The following is a 21,563-nucleotide window of genomic DNA, read 5'->3' as shown; positions in this document are numbered from 1 at the left end:
AGACATGTTTGGTTCTTCTTTGCTTCTCTAATGCCACTTAGGTTGGACTAGAAGCCTCGTGCTTTCTAATTTAAAAAAATAACATGGATTTGTGTGTGGGTGCACATGTCCTCACATGTGCTAAGGTATACTTGTGGAAGTCAGAAGACAACTTTTGGGAGTCGCTTTTCTTCTTCCACTATGTGAGTCCCTGGGTACCAAACTCAGGTTCTCAGCCTGGTGCTAAGTGTCTTTACCTGCTAAGACAGCTGGTGGGCCCTCAGAAGCATCTTCTCCATGCTACCAGGGCTTGGTCTTTTCAGGGAACTTTACCAATATATAATAGGCCTCAGCGTATTTTTATTTTTTTTGTAGCATGGTGAGATAATGTATGTATAGTAATTGAGCTTGCCTTAGACTGGCTGTTTTGTTATTACTGTGATTATCTGTCAATTGTGTCCATTCTAATTTTTGAAGGATGGGACCATAAACCTGATGCCTTGCACAGTGCCTAGGGCTTATGTAGATCTTCAGAGAACTTTGGATAAAATAAATTAAATAAAATAAGTTAATGAGTAGCAAACATGGGATGAGTATGCTTTTCTTAACTATTTAAGTACATATAAATAATAAGCATACAATTCCTGACATTTTCAGTGAGAAAAATCCTTTATTTAAAACAGGCCAATTGCCTTTTCTTTTCCTAGATTAAATAAAATAGTCTACAAATAAGAATTTTAAACCCAATATATGAAACCCAGTAATATCAGTCAGGGTTCCCCACCAATCACCATTTAATAAGGGTTAAATGAAATACTTTAGAATTCTGAAACTAAGTGCATTTGCTTAGAGAAAGAAGCAGTGTCACATTTCCTGGGTATAATGATGTCTTGCTAGTAAGAGAAATTCTGTAATGCCTAAGACAGCTAAGTGCTAGACCCCCAAGTGCTGAGACTCAGACTTGCTCTGATATCATTAATAGTATTTCTAAATCACAGAGACAGTTGATACATTTTATTTCAATAAGAATGGAAGCAAGAAGGGACCTACACTATTTCTAGCCACTTGTATTTATTAATACATGCTTAGTGCTCTTAATACCTTCACTGCGGAAGGGTAGTAAGTGTTTTAGCAACAAGGTACGCTATGGGGACGAAGCTGGAAAGCTTGTGCATACACAAAGTAGCGGCTATCTCAAGGTCATCAGGGCTCTTGGAAACGCCATGCGTTGTGCACCTGGGACTGGTGCATTTTGTTTCCAGGCATCAGTGGTTGCTGAGTGTCAGGGGACATGGTGATATCAGGGGACACGGTAGCTTCTCCATCACTCAGGGGTGTGGTAACATCAGCACCATAGGTATCATAAACTTCTGCTAATTCCGGGGACATCAGTGGGTCGGCAGCTGTTGGGGTGACCTCGAGGAGTCCCTGCCTTTGCCCTGCAGGACCCCTTGCCATGCTGGGAATGTGGTCATTGGGGAAAGCAAGAAGTCCTGCATGGGCACCAGGTGCCATTTGCGAAAGGAGAGCTGGGTTTTCCCGCTTGGCTGGGTTGGCCTCTTGCAGTGGAGAGCCTTCTGGACCCTCTCCCTTCTCGGGGCCTTTGGTTACAGATACCGGATCTACTTCCACAGTGAAGTCTCCGCCTTTGGGTGAATTGGGGTTCAGTCCTCTAAGGGTTTGCCTGAAGCCCCCAAATCCTGGGAACAGAGTTCCATAGCCCATGGGACTTCCTCTTCCTCCCTGGAAAATAAATATCCATCGATGACATAATTACTGTGTGTTACTAATCCCATGCATTTACACCTGGTATGTTCCCTGAGAAGCTACAAACACTAACAGAACAGAGAGTTGGCTGACTGCTTTGTGAAAGCACACTTCACACAGAACTAGCTATGAAATACAGCGGAGAGGATTCTGAACTTCTCTGGGTCGGGGAAAGCCGCTTTCAGGAAGGTAGAGGCTCTGCCATCTTAATGTTAAGAAAACAGTAAGCAACAGTCTGCCTTTTCCTTCGTCTGCAGCCTTTGCTGGGAGGGTTTGTGCCTAGTTTTCCTGCAACTTGTTACGACTGTTGCACTGATACCAGGCTTTTTTTTTTTTTTTAAGGGAAATGAAGGAGCAGTGGATTGGGGGAGAGGGCAGGTGGGAGGAATGTAAGGAGGGGAAACTGTGGGTGGGATGTAATGTATGAGAGAATAGTAAGAATAGTAAAAGGAAAACAATAAGCAGTTGAAAAGGACTCTACCATCATAAACCAAAACGGGAGGTCCATAACTGCCTTGGTTGTGGAGGAAAGTTCTGGAGGACCTTGCCATGGCATTTTTCAATATCTCTCAAATACAGCTCTATGTGTTAGGTTTTTTTTTTTTTTAAATAATTCTATTTATTTATGTATTTTTACATCCTGGCCACAGTTTCTCCTCCCTCCTCTCCTCCCAGCGCCACCCCCTTCCAATAATCCACTCCTCCTCGGTTTCTGTTTAGGAAAGGGCAGTTCTCCCATGAATATCAACAAAACGTGGCGTATCAAGTTGAGTAAGACTAAGCACCTCTCCATGTGTTAAGGCTGGCGAGATGGCCAGCATGAGGAGCAGGGTTCTATGTGAGTTTAACTCTCCTTCCACTTCACCTTCCCTTCCGTCCCTCCTCTTCCTCCTTTGCCCCTCCCTCCCCTTCTCTTCTCTCTCTCAGACCCTTTCCTTTCCTTACCCTCGACTTCCCTCCTCCTCACCTCTCCCCCTCCCTCTGTCTTCTTTCTCTCCCCTCCCCACTCTCTCCCTCCCCTTCCTTCTGTTCTGTTTTGTTCCTTTTCTTTTCCTTCGATTTTTTAAAAAACGAAGTATCAGAAAAGGATTGATTTCTCTGGAGGAAACATTTCCTCTGTGGACATATAGAATTCTAAAACTTGACATGTTCCTTTTGCTGCCATGACTGTGGGAACCAAAATCTAGGACTATTTATATTTGAGCAGAACTGAGTGATTTCTCCACTGTTTCGACTCATTTTAAATCTCACTTTTAAATTTTTTCATTATACTTATCGTGTTTTTCATAAACAATCACAAAATCTTTTGAGAATGAGACAGAATATAATTAGATCACTAATAAGATGATAATTAGCATTTGTCTTGGATATTTAATTTCAGCCAATTGTGTTGGTAGTGTATAAATAAAATATTCTCTCCTTCCACTTTTCTTGGCTTTCTTCTCATCTCATCTAGAGCTGGCTCTGTGAACGCCTGAGCTGGGCTGTCTTACTTTCTTTCTAATAACATGTTCATTACTCTTATCCCATGAATGTAACATTATTAGCATGGTGCCTATCTTCCAACTCATTAAATCATTAAGCTCCCTAGCATGTTCTGTGTATCTGGCACACAGAAGGCATTAACAGATGGTGCGATGACAGTCTTCTTTTAGTGGTAACATGCATGTACCTTTATTAATTTGGTAGGCTGTGCCATTGGCAAGGACTCGTTAACTTGATAGAGTTTTAGTTTCATTTTGCACCCTAACAGATGTAACTAGTAGACATTGCAGAGAGAAAAGTTAAAATTATGTGAGCTTATTGATTTTAAATCTGAAAATTTTAACATGTACTAACAATAATAAAACAGTCGTGTCTCACTGACTTAAAATAATACATTCTCATTGGCTTAATATGCTTTATAATAACCAAAACTTAAACTCAGTTTTCCTTTTTTGTTCTTTAACTTTTAAGGGCAGATTTACTTTGGGTTACTTTTGAACTTATCTTTTGGGGAAACTAAACAGTCCTAAAAGGCATGGGATGTCTGTGTAAACTGCACATCTCTTTTACTTTGGAGTATTTGCAGCTCATTGCGATGACCTCTCTTTGAGGAGCAGTGACTCTTCTGCTCACATTCAAGGAGTGGGACAAAACCCTAGGCTCAAGAATGGCAGCCACCCAGGAACAAATGATTAGAAAATGTGGTGAAAATCAACTGTTTTTGAGACAGGGTCTCATGTAGTCAAGGCTGGTTTTGAACTCTTGATCCTCCTACCTCCATGTCCCAAATGTTGGGATTCTATCACCATGCTCAACTCTGAAATGTTTTAAATCTTTTGATACTGTTCAGAGTCAAGCTTTCAGTTTTGGAGCAGTACAATCAGGTCTAACGATCCTACAGGCACTTTAGTGTCATTGCCTCTTGGAGGCAGAAGTCTGTAGCAGTTCTCCCTGACCACTGTTCTAAGAAGAGTTAGCAGACAGTACTCACGGGCATTTCTTCTGAACTCATGAAGCCAACTCGGGCAGGAGCATTCTGTTAAAAGAGAAACAGTGCATCGCTTTATGAACTGGCTGCCTCTGTGACTTCCTTATTTACTCAAGACAAAGTAAAAAAAAAAAAAACAAAACCACTCAGTACTCCCTTAAGACTTAGTAGTGCTGTGTCCAGAGGCTGAGTAGAGAGCTGAGCCATTATTGAGTACATAGAGCCAATTTGACGGATTTAAAAAAACTTCTTTAATGCAATTGTGTGTGTCTGCCTAGAGTTATGCAAATAGAGAAGTTTGCCATCTTGCTATTGCAATCTCAATTGTAGGTATTTAGGGAATATTTATTTGGAATATCTTATATTAGGTACAGATTCTATGACTTTTAGCTCTGAAGATATTATCTAATTGGTGCTTTTTACAGAATATGGACTTACCAATTGGTTTGCTCCATAAGACATGTAAAACATTCCTGGGTAAAACTAAGCAGAACAAAATAGTTATAAAAACGTGACTCTTCCCAAGATAAATTTAAGTAAGTTTCAAACACAGAAGTGGAAGTAGAAAACAGTGACTTACAGCTGGTGCTTTATTGTGTGCCATTGGACCCCGAGATATGGAACGGGCTATCTGGAACACCTTTAGCAGATAGAAAGCAGAGGAGTCAATCAGCACAGGCAAATAGCCACTGCAGCAACTTTGAAGAGCTCCAGGAACATATTTTTCGATTGATTAGTATGAAAAGTTAGTACTCAATGGTTAAGAAAAAGAAACTCAGAAACACTCCATACCCATAGGTTAAATAAGAAAATAAAAAAAATTCATTCAAACTTTTTAAAGTATAGAGATTCTTTTTCCTCCAAGAAAGAATCTCATTGGGATCTGTACTTACTGCTGGAAACTGTGGATCAGCAAAATCCATTAGTGGGACCTATATCATAAAGAAATATTGAAACTGTCATTCAAAACAGGCAAACAGAGTACTCACTTATCTTGTCTATAATTACGGTAAAGCAGTTTAAATGTTTCTCTGTTTTACCCTCTTTAAGTCTTGGGATAACCTATGCCTTTACAATTTCTTTTACTGATGTGGCTCAAGTGAACCCATAGGGAGATGAGACGTGTCTATCACGGAGTTGCTGTACGTTACAGAGTAAGTGGCAATGAGTTTTGGAATTGGCACATGCTTGAGTGGTTTGAATTCAGGCATTGCCACTTAGTTTGAGTGTAATCCTTGGAGAATTTTATAGCCTCTCAAAGCTTGTTTTCTTAGGTTTGTTTGTTTGTTTATTTATTTATTTTTGAAGCAGGATTTCTCTGTGTAGCCCTGGCTATCCTGGAACTTACTCTGTAGATCAGGTTAGTCTTGAACTCAGAGATCCTCTTGCCTCTGCCTCTAGAGTAATGGGATTAAAGGCATACTCCAAGCCTGGCATCTTCTTAGGTTTAAAAAGGTTCATGATGTTTATTTTTATAGGATTGTAGTCAGAATGATAGGAGTGAATGTTAATGTCTGCTACGTAGAATTGGTAGTTGCACGGCACCTTTCTTTTTCTGTCCATTGTTCTTTTTCTTTATATCATTACAAGGTAATTTTGCATAGTTGTATTTTATCTGCAGAGGGATAATAATCCAATATTTGACTTGTTATGCAGAGGAAGCAATCACTGTGCTAAGTATTATCAACACTGGAAAACCCAAGGTAGTATGCCTGACCTTCTTTGAATAGTCTTATTCCCAAGGGAAGGGTCCATCAAGACAAGTTTAGAGATGCAGATCTTTTGGAATCTGTGCCATCTCTGATGGCAAAATAGAAACGGATATTTATGTCTCATGAAAGAATATTAATAAAGTATTCGTTTTTTAGTATATTAGTCATGAGAGACATGATTATTTAAGTATGTCCCTCCACTTAGTTTTTCTTTCATTGTGTTAGTGGGTAGTCCCGCTCTGATATCGGAGAGTTACCTCGGCTGTTGGTGTGATCTCTGAGGGCACCACCTGAGGCTGATCATCCGCTGCTGTCAGTTCTCCTTCCTGCAAGGGTAGCTGTCCAGGGTGCATTGCAGGCTGAGGCCCTGGCTTCTGGGGTGTGACCTGGACACCAGTCGCTGCAGTGGGCTGGAGGAAGGGTTTCAGTCCTGGTTGGTGAGGCTGCAGGGATGGCTGTGATGGGAGAGGTGGGGGATGCACAGGCAAAGAATATTCATACTGTAGAGAAATTTGAAAAGAGTGTCAGGAAGAGATGGTTCATCGAACCACGGTGCCTAGAATCTCTACAGCCAAGTGCGTGGATGCTTGCTGTTTGGAAGGGAGGAGTCTTGAAGCAGGAGGCAGAGGCAGTGTACTTGGGAAAGTTTTAAATGTACTTACCCCTCTACTTTTGTTGGGACCATTGTTTCTTGGGGCGTGGAAATCTATGTGTCTGAATTTTGTGGTAGAATGTCTCCTCTCCTCTGGGTAACCACCACTACCTGTATATCTTTATTTCACCATTTTCTTACTAGATTACAAGAATTTGTCACAAACTTCTCCCTAAGTCAACTGACAGAGAACAATATCTTATTGACCTTTATCCAACCCCCATATTTAATGTATTAATATTGCTACTAATAAGTGCTCAGTGTGTAACGGGTATTAATATATTTTGTGATCTAATAAAAGGGTAATTAAAATACTTAAATATTTTCATCATAAATCTACTTTGGAAACAAGTGAAGAAACGGCCACTAATAACGTAATTTGTATGGTCAGTGTGGCCTTGTAGATATGCTGTTATGGAAGTCCATGTAAAATTAAAAGTAACTGTGGAACTACCATGTGATTTTTTGTATGTAGAAACTGCTTGTGATTGAGTACAGGTTACTTGTAGGTTAACTGTACACTCCTAGATCTGGTCTGGAAGTCATGCTAACTTGGCACGGCTTTTTGTCTTCAACCATCGCCCATGTGTCAGCTCCTATAGCATTCATTACTTCTACCTCTCAACTAACATCTTGGAATATGTCCCATCAGATTTGAAGTCTCATGAGCCTTTGTGCCATTCTAAAATAACCCTATTTTCACCCCCAAACCACAGTTTAGACAATATGCTCATTAGGAACCTAATAAATAACACTTGACAAATTGATAGATTTATTAGTTTCTCTCATAGTGTTGTTGGTCAGGATGCTCATTGTCATTTGAAATTAGTCTTTAGGTAATTATCTAGGAAATTTTCATTAAAATGAAAATTATCCAGTATATAGCCTGTTTTCATTTCTGAGGTTGTTTGTTGTTATTACTGATATCTTTACTGTAGATATCTTATTTCAGAAGCTGTTTGAAATAAAAATGCAAATTTGTTTTAATTGAAACAAACTCCCATTTTTTGAAAAATTCCCAAGTAACAGCAGTTATAGGAGTTGATTTATTTGGTACTAGGGAAATTTTTTTGTTAATTGCTAATTTGTATTTGCTGCTAGTAGGTGTCAGTTTCAAGAAGAAAAGTAGGAAAAGAGCTTAAAGCTTGGAGTTTGAATACATGGATGTAATTAGCTTACCTGTTGGGTTTCATGTTCCCTCGGTCTTATCCATGGGAAAGCGTTATGCGGTGGGAGGAGACCATGCAGCCACAAAGTATTAAGTGCTTTCCCGAAGCCGAGTCTAGAGTACTGATGGGGAGGAAGAAAACATACATATATTTCAGTATTAGGAGAGAGGAACAAAAAAAAAAATTTACCGCTTGATAGAAAAAATGGATAAGTCATTTTTTTCTTTCCAACAAAATTAAATTATGTTCTGGGCCAAGTCACAATGTCCCATAATCTTGGTTGAGACTTATGGATTGGGAATTTGTGTTTGGGGCCATTTAACAAAATTATCAGTGTAAGAAAGGGTATTGTCTTACTTACTTAAGGAAATTCAGTGCATGTGTTTTGACAGTTTATTTTGTTGGTGTTTTTGAGACAGGGTTATACGACACCATGTCCCTAGGTTGGTCTTGACTTTGCAATCTTGCTGCTTCAGTCTTCTGAGTGTTGGGTATATTGTTTTACTTCCTTCTGCCACCATACATCATCACTACTATAACCTGTTTTTGGAGACCGACTATGTAGCCTAGGCTGGCTCTGAACTCACAGCACTCTTCCTGACGCAGTCTTCCAACCCCTGGGGTGACAGGAGTGAGGCCCATGCTTGACTATCACACTCTATTTTGTTTAAGTCTTTCTTAATCACTCATTTCTTCTCTTAATGTTTGGGCATTGCCAATTAATAAACAAATGTCATCAGTTACCATGCTGTTGCTGTCATAGCCACCAACCATGAATGCTCATAATAAATATTTCCAAGTAAAGTTTTTAGGAAGATCTCATTCATCTCCAATAGTTACCTGAGAAAGTGCGTTGAGTCCCTGCAAGCTTCCCAACTGTCTCATCGTCTATTAAAAAAAAAAGTGGGTTAGTGTGCTAACATAGGATAGCTGCCCATTGGACATAGTTGGTTTCTCATGACATTTAACATCATCAATGCAAATCTTGGGGCAGGTCAACTTGAATAAAGCTAAAATAGACACAAGTTATCACTGAAGGAAAGAGATATTGACATGATTAGTCTGTGAAAACAGTGAGCTTGTTTTTGCCATTCATTAAATGAGAAAATACTAGTAAATTGGATGTCACATGGAGACATAGGAAAATAGCTCATTCAATACAAGGTCATTTATGAGACTATTGCTTTATCAACTCTCTTTCCCTCAATTAAATTATTTTAATTTATTTACTTTACAAAATCAGCCTGAAAAAGAATTTTCAGACAATACAAATAAACCCTCATTTCTCCCCCCCCCAGCCAAAAAGGACTTCAATATAATAGATACTAAATATTGTAAGAAGTGGTATCTAGGTAGATTGCCAAGAATGCCATTGTTTCTGTGAAAAGTAAATTTCTTTCTGTCTATTTTTTTTTTTTTTTGAGACTGGGTCTCCCTGTAGAGCCCAGCTTGGTCTCCATGGGGACCCGGGAGGATCAACTCATGATCCTCCTTCTCACCTCAGTCTCCCTGCATATTGAGACTACAGGTGAGCTCTACCATACCTGGCCAAGATTCACCTTTTAAATGGGAAAAGAATAATGTTGCTTGTATTGAATTTGAGCAGAAAGATGAGGGGAAACACTCAATGAAGGTAGCTTTCCATCTGAAATAACTATCTGGTCCATATATATATATACTGATTGCTTTCAGTATATTTATAGCCTCATGGTACTTTCTGTTAGCTTCTTCATTATAAAATCTTCCTATTTTATTGTGGTTTTCTAAACAGAATATATATTAATGTTAATGCTACTGATAGGATCTTTTTTTAACAGCTAAACTTTGTGCAAATATGTTTGTGTCATAGAGCTTTATTATCTAAGATATAAGCATCAGAGATAAATGGAATCTGTTTTCAATTACAGAATGTTTCAGCAGGTACAATAATTAATTAATTAATGTACATATATTAAGTATTAATTATTAGTGTTCCTTTGATTCACATATAAGTGACCTAAAACTTAAAATACCTCAGAGTTTAAAACTGAAGTAGAATTTATAAGATAAAATTGTAATGAATACCATTAACATTTTAGAATTGCTCAGAATGACAGCCAAAGATTTCTGGACTAGGAAGAGTGAGAAACAATACACCATATCTATCTACAAGCAGGGACAGGCTAGTATAGAAATTGCACATATATATATATATATGTATATGTATATGTATATGTATATATAAATGACTGATGATACTTACCTCAAGACTCAAACTAGCCATGCCCGGAGGTGCCATGTTTGGAGCCCCAGGTTGTTGAGGAAATGCCTAAATAGAAATATGAATGATCTTGAATTCTTTGTTGAGAAATTTCTGTAAATGTATGTTTGGAGTAAGAGGTCCCTGCTGAATGGAATATCTAAGAGGCTACCATATTGGTTTATTACTCAAATGACTTTGTTTTTCAGACAGAATGAAGAATTCAAGTCATTTGGAGGAATTGTTATACTTAGTAATTTTGCTCCCACATAATTTTTTTGTGTTCATCTTAATACTATGTTTCTTTAAAAGAAAACTGATTTACAATGAGAAATAAAATAAGGGAACAAAACACAAGAGTACTTCATAGTCTTAATTATGATCACATATAAAAGCAAAGGAGATACATGTGAGCTAAATGTTCCTATGCTTTTTATAAACATCTGTGATTTTGGCTTATGGGATATGGTATGGTTAAGCATTGAGAAAAGTCATGTGCAGACCTATCTTGCCTCCCATTCAAAAGGCCTCTGTGCCATTATTTAAGATTATTCTGGGTATAAGCTCACGGATCTATGTTTAAAGTTTTAGATCATGGGCTGGACATATGGCTCAGCATTAAGAGCACCTGTTGTTCTTCCAGAAGACCTGGGTTTGGTTTCTAGCATCCATGTCAGGTGGCTCACAACCATCTGTAATGCTAGTTCCAGGAGGATTGATGCCTCTGACCTCCTCAGGCGCCTGCACTCATATGCGCGCGCGTGTGCGCGCGCGCACACACGTGCACACACACACACACACACACCCACACACACCCACACACCCACACACATAAATAAAAATAATAAAATATATCTTTAATTTTTCAATCAGACAATGAATTATTTTTTCACAAATAAAAAATATTCTAGTACTAAGTACTATGCTATTGTGAAGCCTAAGTATATTTACAAGTAGCTCTCTAAAAATATAAAATACTTCTCTTTCTAGTCATTTTTAATTTTTTTGTATGGTAATAAGCACAAATACCAGTGTCTGAGGGTGGGTGGAGACTGGAAGAGAAATTGGATTTTTAAATTTAAAGTTTTTTAAAAAATTATTTACTTATATGTTTTAGACAAGCCTTTGGGATTTAGCTTAGGCTGGCCTTGAACTTACGTAGCCAAGGCTGGCTACTAATTCACAATATTCTCAGCTTCCTGTGTGCTGGATCAATTCTATGATTTTACCTTACCTACCAAAAATTGGATTTTGAGAGTCTTTGATTTCATGGATATTTTCAATTACCTAGTGTTGAGATTGTAATTCTTTCTGTCTTTCATTTATACTACAAGCACCTTTTTGTTTGTCCATCCATCCACCCCACAAGTATGGAACAGTGGGATCCTTATCTTTTAGGAATAAGAGGCTAAGGAATTCCACCCTGTACTTTTTTTTTTATCCTTAACTTTTTCATACAAGTACGACCCCTTTTTCTGAGTTACGATGCAAATTTTTCCAAATAATTCATTTTGGCCTTATGTTGAAGGAAAGCCACTAAAAATGTGTAGCAAACACTTTTAGCAGAGAAATAGATGAGCTGTGTAGACAAGGGAAGTGATTGTGTGTGCCTGTGTGCATGTGTGCACCAGGAGGTGTTCAGAATTTGGGGGTATTGTGAGAGCAGAGCCACCTTCACCCTTATTGATAAGTGTCCTAATTCCAAATTTTGGAGAGCTCTAACTATGGGTCTAAGTAGTTTGCTTATACCTACTCCAAGCCATACATTAAAGAGGAACATTATTTACATGGATATAAATACACAGAGATGCATTTTCTGTGGGGAATTAAAAGCAGAAACATCTGATCCAATGGACAGACAAGTGGTTTCCCTGTTCCTCAGTATGACTCTGAAGTACTCAGATGTGGATCACTATATATTCAAAGAGAGCCAATGTTTTAGATCGATGATGGACAACTGAAATGGACCTCAGTCTCAGTTATCATACAATGGCAAGTTAGGTAGCCTGCCTCGATTTTTCTTTCATTTAAAAATTCCTGTTGGGTGGTAGAACAGCTAAATGTGCCAGCTAATGAGTATCTTTAACTGGAACTATGTGCTTTAGTTTTATAACCATGTAATGTTGCTAATATAAAGAGACACATAGTTTTCCCCCTTGGAGATGTTTTCTCTTTTCACTTCAATTTCATAATGACAGCAAGAAATTGATAATAAAATAGCATAATGAGAACCGTGATACTTTAGTCTGTTAACTTTTAAAAGAGTGAAGTGAGATATAGAAGTTGCCTTTGAAATATTCTAAAATATTTTTTGGAGTGGAAGATTGTATTGGCCTTATTGCTTTTAGATGATAAAGCTGATGTCTGGCCACCACAACTCATGATTCATCAGGAGCTACACACTGTATTCAGTTAAGGCAGTCAGTGCTCGGACCCTCAGATAACCCTCCAGGGTTGCTTTAGTCAGACTCAGGAGCCTCACAGATCCCCTGGGATGGACTTACCGGCACCGCCAGGCTCATTTTCACTAGGGACAGGAACAGGATCAGGCCCTTCATTTTGAAAAGTGGAATCTAAAACACAGTTGGGTTGGAAAATTACATCAGGCAGAATTGCATTCATAATGGTCAAAGTACATTTCTAAGAGTGAGTGTCTGTTCTTCCAAAGAGAATCAGGTAAAAAGCAAGCAAGCAAGCAATCATCATTAACAACCACAAATTAACAAAGCCAAGTGTCGCTGAACAAGTGGTTCCCAGGACGAAATGACAAACAGTTAAAATATCTATCTGAGCATTTATTGTTATGAAGCTACAATCTAAACGAGTATTTAAGAGCAACCTCCAGGAATATTCTTTAAATGCTATGCTTCACTTCATAAGATGGGTCTAGCAACCACAAGTCACAGAATTTTATTCTTTGTTTAAGTTCAGATAAAATTTGAAGTGCATTTGAAATAAATCTATAATTGGATCATAATACAGAATCATTTCAACACATAGCTTTCAAGTTAGTGTTGACTATATTTATCCCCTTTGATATTAGTGATTTTTCCTTCCTAAAAATGAATAATCTTAAAATGTATTTTGTAAGTTCTAAAGGCCCATTACTTTGACCTGAATGCACATCTGATTAGAACTTGTGCTCACCCTCCATATTTTTATACATTAGGCACCATCACTAATAGACACAAACATTTTTAAAAAGTTGTACAAATAAGTTTGTTTTCTTAGCCAAATGGTATTATTGTATTTTCTGGAACATTCTAATGGTTGAAATAGTCTTCTTGTAATAAAGATAAATTTTCTTTCTAAAGGTTATCTGGAGATAGGAAAAGAGAATTTACAGCAAACATATGGAAATGATAAAATCACATTTTACCTTAGATGCTGACATTCACTGTGCTCCCAGGCCTGATGATGCCAATCAAAATAGTTCTAAGAAAAGTAGATTAATTTTTTTTTCCTGCACTGTGCCTGGGGCTCTCTCTGTGTCTCTCATTCTGGAAAGATCAGAAACCTTTATTTAAAGCACCAATCCACCAATCAAAGTGAAGCAAATGTAGGAAAAAAAATTGTGCTCCTGCAATTAGTCCACACCCTTTTATTGCATGTGAGGACACTGGGCCTGCAGGGTCTCATTATTTTAAATTGTAACTCAGCCCCTGTATTTATTCAGAGGCGCGATTGCAGGGAAGACAGTGAGAGGATAATGGACACAGGCTTTGAAGACAATCATTTCGGTGAGCTTGGGGAAATATATGTAAAATAGGTAGAAAACAAGCCATTATTTGTTTTGTGCAAGTGCTTATCTGTATATAAAGCTAGTGCCCTAATGCCAACATTCTCAAGATTTTGACCCTCATGTTTATTATGGTAAAAGTCATCTCCCACCCCCCACCCCACCAACACATATACCCTAGAGTGAAACACCAAAATAGCCTCCCAGGGCTTGAAAGGGAAGATGAAAATGTTAACTAGATGCTGAAAATTTTATGAATCTTTTTTCCTCTCAGAATTTCTTAGGTATTTTCATCTGAGGCTAATTGACTAGCCATAACGGTTTCTAAAAAAGAGATTTAAGTTGGCTCCTCTGCAAGAATTACAGAAAATCTTTGGTGCATATTCTCTGTGGGAAGAGGAAGAATGTTTAGAATGTCCTGCCTGAAGCAAACAAGTCTAAAGTCAACTCTGCCCTACTCTTTAGGCAGTCGGTCACTTGATACATCGGTACCAAACAAGATTGGGAAGTTATCTTTGGTCACTTAAAAGGGAATCATCAGTATGCGTAGGTTTTTCTCCATGAGCAGATAAGAGTGATATAGATGCAGACAGAACAGCAGCTGCTTAAAACTTTTTCTGCCCTCTTAGTCTTTCCAAAGGTATGATTTTATACACGGATCACCATCTGAGACTAGTTTCCGAAGAAGGGATGAGTCAGTATACACTTTAGGAAAGCAGAGATTCTGCCAATTACAGGGAACATTGAGGAAGCTGGTATTTTGGGAGAAAGACACCTTCATACCCAACTACAGACCTAATAGCTTCAAATAATGTTACTTAAGAAAGTCAATACTGCTCCCTGTAGACGTGGGTTATTAAGTGAAAGCTTCAGTGCTTGGCATAAGCTGCCTCCCTTTGAAGTACTAGTAAGGGAGAGCTGCAAACATCCTAGGCTGTTGCCATTACTCTTAGTTGTCTACCATAAATAAATAGTAAGATCCCATTGCTGAAGACCACCGCATATTTTGGTTGTAGGACACAGAGAGGTCAATTTCAAGTTGACCAGGAGTTTTCCTCTCTGTTGTCTAGTTTTCCTGGTGCTAAAAAGTGGTACTCAGACCCCGAAATGGAAAAAAAAAAAGACACGAATGATCTTACCCAGCACTGGACCCCACATGCTACGAAACTTTCTTGCCAGGCAAAATGTGCTCACTGGTGCAGTAGTGGCATGACCCCAGTGGACAGCCAACTGCTCTATGGCTGGATCTGAAGCCTTGTTAAAGGAGGCACTTCATGCCTAGGTCTGGAAATGTAGTCAAAAGCCTATGGCTCTGGAGGCCACAGGCCCTAGAAGGGCTCCTACAATTGTTATTTTCCTATATTGTCCTGCTGTCAAACTGCCTTTGAAATATTTATGCATATACCTATAGATATCGGCTATTCTAACCGTTGACAGGGATGTTTATTTCTGCAGTGGTTAATGCAGAGTCTTACACTGGAGAGAGTGCTAAGGATAGGTAACTGTGAGTGCTCAGCCCTAAAGGAGACATTTATATCAATCTCTACGCCCTGCCAAGGCCCAAGGGAATATCATGGAAGAAGGGGTAGCAAGAATAGAAGAGCCAGAGGATGTGGAGGAGTGTGGCGGAATGCTGTTTTCTGGATTTGACATGACTGCTGTACTTGACATGACTGCTATACTTGACATGACTGCTGTATTTGACATGACTGCTATACTTGACATGACTGTTGTACTTGACATGACTGTTGTACTTGACATGACTGCTGTACTTGACATGACTGCTGTACTTGACATGACTGCTGTACGCATGAGCTCACAGCAGCTTTTGCTTGTTTCACAAGATCAAGTGGCCAGACTTTCCCCACGGATGGGGAGTGGCGGCTCATGAGGATGCTACCCCATCTCAGGATCTATTGAGAGTGCTGGCAGCTGTGGGGAGGGATAGTCATTTTTCTTTGGGGTTGTAGCCACAGATAGGTTGCCCATGATTCAGTGGATGGCCCCATCCCCATGTGCATATGGGCACACACACATTCATATATATGTATATATATGAGCTGGGAGAGGTGCACACCTTTAATCCCAGAACTTGGGAGGCAGAAGCAGGTGGATCTCTGTGAGTTCTAGGACATCCAGAGCTACATAACAGATAGGTCTTGTCTTAAAAAAAAAATTAAAAAACCCAAAAAGAAAAAAAAAGTTCCAGGAGAGTTGGGAGAAGGATGTGGTTAGGTGTGTTGGGGGAACTGGAGGGAGAAATGAGGGGCAGTTACAAACATAATACACGATATACATATATGACATTTTCAGAGAGTAAATGAGAAAGAAGCTGGACTTGAAAAACTTCTGCCATTGATAACAATTATCCTTATGACACAAATATGTAAATAATGTCAATGTATTTTGTAAACAGCAAAATTATTGTTTTATCCTTGTCTCCCCCTTTTCAAAATATTCTGTGTCTCAGTGTCTCTGTCTCTGCCATGCTGTCTCTCCCCACTCCCCCACCCCCCTCAGGATTTACAACCGGGTAGGACTATTGATAACTCTTCTCACTTGGCAGCTTGTGTGGTGCCTTTCAACACGATGACAGTTAGGCCTCAGGGAGGAGACCAAGTCAGTACTAGCTTGATTTCTCCAAGTCCTTTGATCAACAGAAGTGTGTGGTATTCAGTAATCACGTCATACCATCAAGTTCTGGAAGGCAACCAAGACCTGTGATAATAGCCTATATTGTTTTGGTGGGCTCTTGTTCTCCCCAGCCAACCTCAAAGGGTGGGATCCCATGCCCGGCACTGGGGTTTCTGTTAGTCTTTGGCTTCTGAGGGGAGCCTTATCACACTGTATGGGTTAACTCTATTAGCTCATTCTCTCTCTTGTAAGTTGATAAAATAACAGGTTTCTCTGTGGCTTTTTCCAAGCATACTTAGTGTTATTTACCCCTCTCCATCCCTCGCTATTTGTATTATCCTCTCTCATTCCTTCCCAGTTAGTTCCCTCTTCTCTATTTTGACCCTCTCTCCCTTCATAGCACCAGTGTCCTGCTCTCATCTTCTCTAGAGATCCATCTCCTTGCCTTCCCCCATGGTCCCTTTCTCCTTTCCCAACTTCTATGGTTATTCCAAACCATACACTTAAATTTAAAGATTTGGATCTAGGATCTAAAAAATAAGAGAGAACATGATTGTTTGTCCTTCTGGGTCTAGGCTACATCACTCAGTATAATATGTTAAGTTCCATTCATTTACCTGTGAATTTGTTTCTTCACAACTGCATAGAATTCAGTTATGTAAATGTGTCACGCTTCATTCACTGTTGATGGGTAGCTCGGCCACTTCTGTTTCCTAGCTATTGCGAATAGAATATGGCAAGCATCTCTGTGTAGGGTGTTGCATCACTGAGCACACTCCAAAGGGTGGTAACACTGGTCCTATGATCTGTTTTGAGAATTTTGAGGATTTCCATACTGATTTCTATAGTGACTGCACCAGTTTTCAATACCACCAACAGTGACTAAGGGTTCCTCTTTCTCCACATCCTGCCAACACTTGCTGTCAGTTACTGCTTTGAATTTAGTCATTACAACTGAGGTAAGATGGAATCTCAAGGTAGTTTTAATCTTCATTTTCCTGACTGTTAAGGATGCTGGGCACTTTTTTCTTTTGAGACAGGGTCTTATTAAATAGGGCTGTCCTGGAACTCACAGAGATCCACCTGCCTCTGTGAGTCAGAATTAAAGGCATGGCCTTTGAACACTTTAAAAGGTATTTTCATTCATTTATTTATTTATCTATTTATTTACTTATTTTCTAGAAATTTTTAATTCATTTTTTTTATTCATTCATTCATATCAACCACAGATCCCCCTCTCTTCCCTCCTCCTGCCCATCCAGCCTTCCCTGCCACTACTCACCCCTCATTCCTTCCTCTAACAAGGTAAGGCCTCCCATGGGGAGTCAGCAGAGCCTGGTACATTCACTAGAGGCAGGTCCAAGCCCCTCCCCCTGCATCAAGGCTGTGCAAGGTGTCCCACCATAGGTAGCGGGCTCCAAAAAGCCAGCTCATGTACCAGGGATGGATCCTGATCCTATTGCCAGGGGGCCCCTTAAGCAGATCAAGCTACACAACTGTTTTGCTTATGCAGAGGGCCTAGTCTAGTCCCATGGAGGCTCCACAGCTGTTGGTCTAAATTTTATGAGTTTCCACTAGTTTGGTTTGGTTGTCTCTGTAGGTTTCCCCATCATGATCTTGATGCCCCTTTGCTCATAGAATTCCTCCTCTCTGTCTTCGATTGGACTCCTGGAGCTCAGTCTGGTGCTTGGTTGTGGATCTCTGCATCTGCTTCCATCAGTTATTGGATGAAGGCTCTATGATGACAGTTAGGGTATTTACCGATCTGATTACTAGCCAGTTCAGGCATCCTTTCCACTATTGCTAGTAGTCTTTCCTATTCACTTTTCCCTTCCTTCCTCCCTCCCTCCCTCCCTCCCTCCCTTCCTCCCTCCCTCCCTCCCTCTCTCCCTTCCTCCCTCCCTTCCCTTCCTCCCTTCCTTCTTTTCTCCTCTTCTTTCTCTTTTTAAAATTCTTTGTTCAGATCCACAACTCATTTTTCGGGGTGGCTGGATTGTTTGTTTTCCTGATTCTTTTTAAAATGTTCTTCATATATTCTAGATAGCAATCCTCTTTTGAATATATAACTACCAAAGATTCTTTCCACTCTGTGGGCGTTCTCTTCACTTGATTGTTTTCCTTGACGTACAGAAAATTTTTAGTTTTATGAGCGTCCATTTGTAAATTGTTGGCATTAATTATTGAGCATATAGAGTCCTATTCAGAAAGTCCTGTGCCATTGTCTTGTCGGGCGCTTTCTATGTTTGCTTCTAGTGGTTTCAGAGTTGAGATTCTTGATTCATTTGTACAGGGTGATAGTATGTGTCTAATTTCATTCTTTTGTATGTGGACATCTCATTTTTCCAGCATCATTTTTTGGGGGGTGCATACTGTCTTTTCTCTACTATATGCTTTTGGCATCTTTGTTTAACACCAGGTGGCTGTCAGTGTGTGTGCTTACTTACGACTGAGTCTTCTGTTCAATTGATCTACATGTTTATTTTGATGTTACTGCCATGCCTTTTTTTCACTACTTTGGCTCTGTAAAATAACTTCAAATCTGAATTATAATCCCCTCAGTGTTACTCTTTTTGCTCAGGCTTGCTGTGGCTATTCAGGGTATTTTGTGGTTCCATATGAAATTTAGGATGATTTTTCTGTTTCTGTGAAGAACGTTATGGGGATTTTGATTGGGATTGCCTTGGATCTGTAAATTGCTTCTGGTAATATGGTCATTTCCACAATATTCTACCAGCCCATGAGCACGGGAGGTTTTCCATCTTCTAGTGTCTTCTGCAGTTTATTTCTCCAGGGGTTTACAGTTTTTATTTTATAGATAATTAATCCTCTTGGTTAGGTTTATTCCAAGGCATTTTTAGTCTATTACAAATGAGTATGTTTCCATGATCTTTTTTCAGCTTGTTGCTATTGGTATATAGAAAGGCTATTGATTTTGTGAGTTGATTTTGCTGCCACTTTGCTAAAAGTGTTGATTATTTCTAGCAATGTTCTCTTACGTATAATATCCTATCACCTGCAAATAGAGATAAATTCATAATTCTTTCTTGTTTCTTTACTCTAAAGACTTCAGACATTATAAAAGGAGTCGGGATTATGGACATTCCTGTCTCGTTTCTGATTCTAATAGGATTGTTTCAATTTTTCTCTCTTATGTTGGCTTTGTTTTTGCCATACATAACCTTGATTATGTTTAGGTGTACTCACTCCAGTCTTGTTTTCTCTAGGACTCTTATCATTAAGTCTTGCTGGATTCTATAAAGGCCTTTTCTGTGTCTCTTGGGATGATTATGTGATCAAGTCAATTTATATTACTTATTATATTTACCAACTTATGTATGATTAACCATCCCTGTATCTCTGGGATAAGGCCAATTTGTTATTGTTGAATGATATCTTGGTATATGCCTGAATTCAGTTTGCAAGTTTTTAGCTGAAAGGTTTTGAATCTGTGGTCCACAGGGACAGTGGCCCTTTGCTCTCTTTTGTTGGCTCTGTCTTTCCCTGATTTTAGAATCAGAGTTATACTGGTTTCATGAGAGTTTGGAATTGCTCCTACCATTTCTTTTCTTTTTTTTTTTTTGGATAACTTGAGAAGCAGAGGATGTAGTTTTTCTTTGAAAGTCTGGGCAAATTTTGCTGTGACTCCATCTGGGCTTGGCTTTTTTTTTGGGGGAGGTCAGGAAACCTTTCATTATTTTTAAAATCTCTTTATTATGCCTGTTTAGGCTGTTTGTCTCTTCTTGGATTAATTTTGGTTGTGCAGATGTTTCTAGAAATTTATCCACTTATTTTAGGTTTTCCAGTTTAATTGAATATATTTTTTTTTGTTTTTGAGATTGTAATAGAATTCCATTTCTCGCTTCTCTTTCCTCTCTTTGCGCCCTCCCATACACCCCTCCCTACTCTCCTTCAAATTCATGGCCTCTCCCCCACTAATGGTTATTACATGCATATGTATGCACACATAGATACACATACATACATGTTCCTAAATATATCCTGCCCAGTACATATAAAATTGCTTGTGTGTGTGTTTTCAGGTGGAGAATGGTTTTAGCATATTTCCTTACAACTTTCTGAGTTTCTTTGGAGTCTGCTCTTCTGCTGTCTTGTTCATTTCTAGTTGTATTAACTTGGCTTTACTTCTTTTTATTTCTTTAGTTAATTCAGCTAAGAGTCTGTCAATCTTGTTCATTTTTTTCAAACAATAAGTTCTTAGATTCACCGAATCTTTTTATATTTTCTTTCCATTTTCATTAATTTATGCCAGTTTTTTTTTTTTATTTCTTCCTTTATACTGGATTTGGGTTTACCTTGTCCTTGCTTTTCCAGATCTTGAGTTGAATCATGAAGTCATTTATTTGTGCTGTTTCTCATTTTTTAATGTATGCACTTAGAGCTATAAATTTACCTCTCAGGACTGCTTTTAATATGTCCCAGAGGCTTTGGTGTTCTGCTTTCACTTTCATTTAGTTAACTGAAAATAGATGTTTTTTTCCCCTGCAGTATATTCTGCCCATGGTTCCTCTTCCCTAACTCCTCTCAGATCCTCCTCACTTCCCCACCCATGCATATCATTACTCTTTCTCTTTCTCTCATTATAAAACAAACAGACATCTAAAAAAAATAAGATAAGATAAAAGCAAATCAGAATAAGACAACAAAAAAACAAACAGAAAAAAAGAATCAAAGAAAAAGTACAAGAAATACACACAGGTGCAGACACACACACACACACACACACACACACACACACAGACACACAAACACAGAAATACCATAAAAACACAACATTGAAACCATAATATATAAGGAGAAAAGTAGAAAAAAAAAACCTGCCCAGCCAAAGCATTATGAGACAAAAATCTCCAAAAATATCACTGAGTTTGTTTTGTGTTGGCCATGTGCTACTGGACATAAGGCCTGCTTTTAAGTGTGGTTTGTATGCCCAGTGAGCCTCCATTGGAGAAATCTAATTTTTCTTTTGTGAGCAGGTATCAGTTGGAGACAGCTTATGGGTTATGGATGGGGGCTTGTGTCCATTTCTATTCTCAATACTGGGATGCCATCAGGTCCAGACCCATGCAGGCCCTGTGCATGCTGCCATAGTCTGTGATTTTACTTGTGCAACAGATTCTGTTGTGTCTAAAACGTCTTGCTTCCTTGGTGTCTTTCCATCCCTGCTGGCTCTTACAATCT

At 38.9% G+C, this 21,563-nt stretch overlaps 1 protein-coding gene across 1 annotated transcript; it reads right to left on the bottom strand.

The window, feature by feature from the left end:
• Positions 1–741: 741 nt before the first annotated feature.
• On the bottom strand, positions 742–12,560 carry Ambn (ameloblastin). Its single transcript, XM_006991646.2, has 10 exons — positions 12,496–12,560; positions 9,995–10,060; positions 8,593–8,640; positions 7,763–7,873; positions 6,189–6,431; positions 5,113–5,151; positions 4,800–4,859; positions 4,658–4,702; positions 4,223–4,267; positions 742–1,722 (listed from the first exon to the last, which is right to left on the bottom strand). Exons 1-10 carry the CDS (start codon positions 12,547–12,549, stop codon positions 1,183–1,185), a joined length of 1,251 nt encoding a protein of 416 aa, XP_006991708.2. The 5' UTR covers positions 12,550–12,560; the 3' UTR covers positions 742–1,182.
• Between the last annotated feature and the right edge of the window lie 9,003 nt (positions 12,561–21,563).

This window comes from Peromyscus maniculatus, chromosome 10 (genome assembly GCF_049852395.1).
Source record: "Peromyscus maniculatus bairdii isolate BWxNUB_F1_BW_parent chromosome 10, HU_Pman_BW_mat_3.1, whole genome shotgun sequence".
In the NCBI taxonomy this organism is placed as follows: domain Eukaryota; kingdom Metazoa; phylum Chordata; class Mammalia; order Rodentia; family Cricetidae; genus Peromyscus; species Peromyscus maniculatus.
The sequence above is the reverse complement of the archived record's forward strand: the minus strand, read 5'-3'. Positions and strand labels throughout refer to the sequence as shown.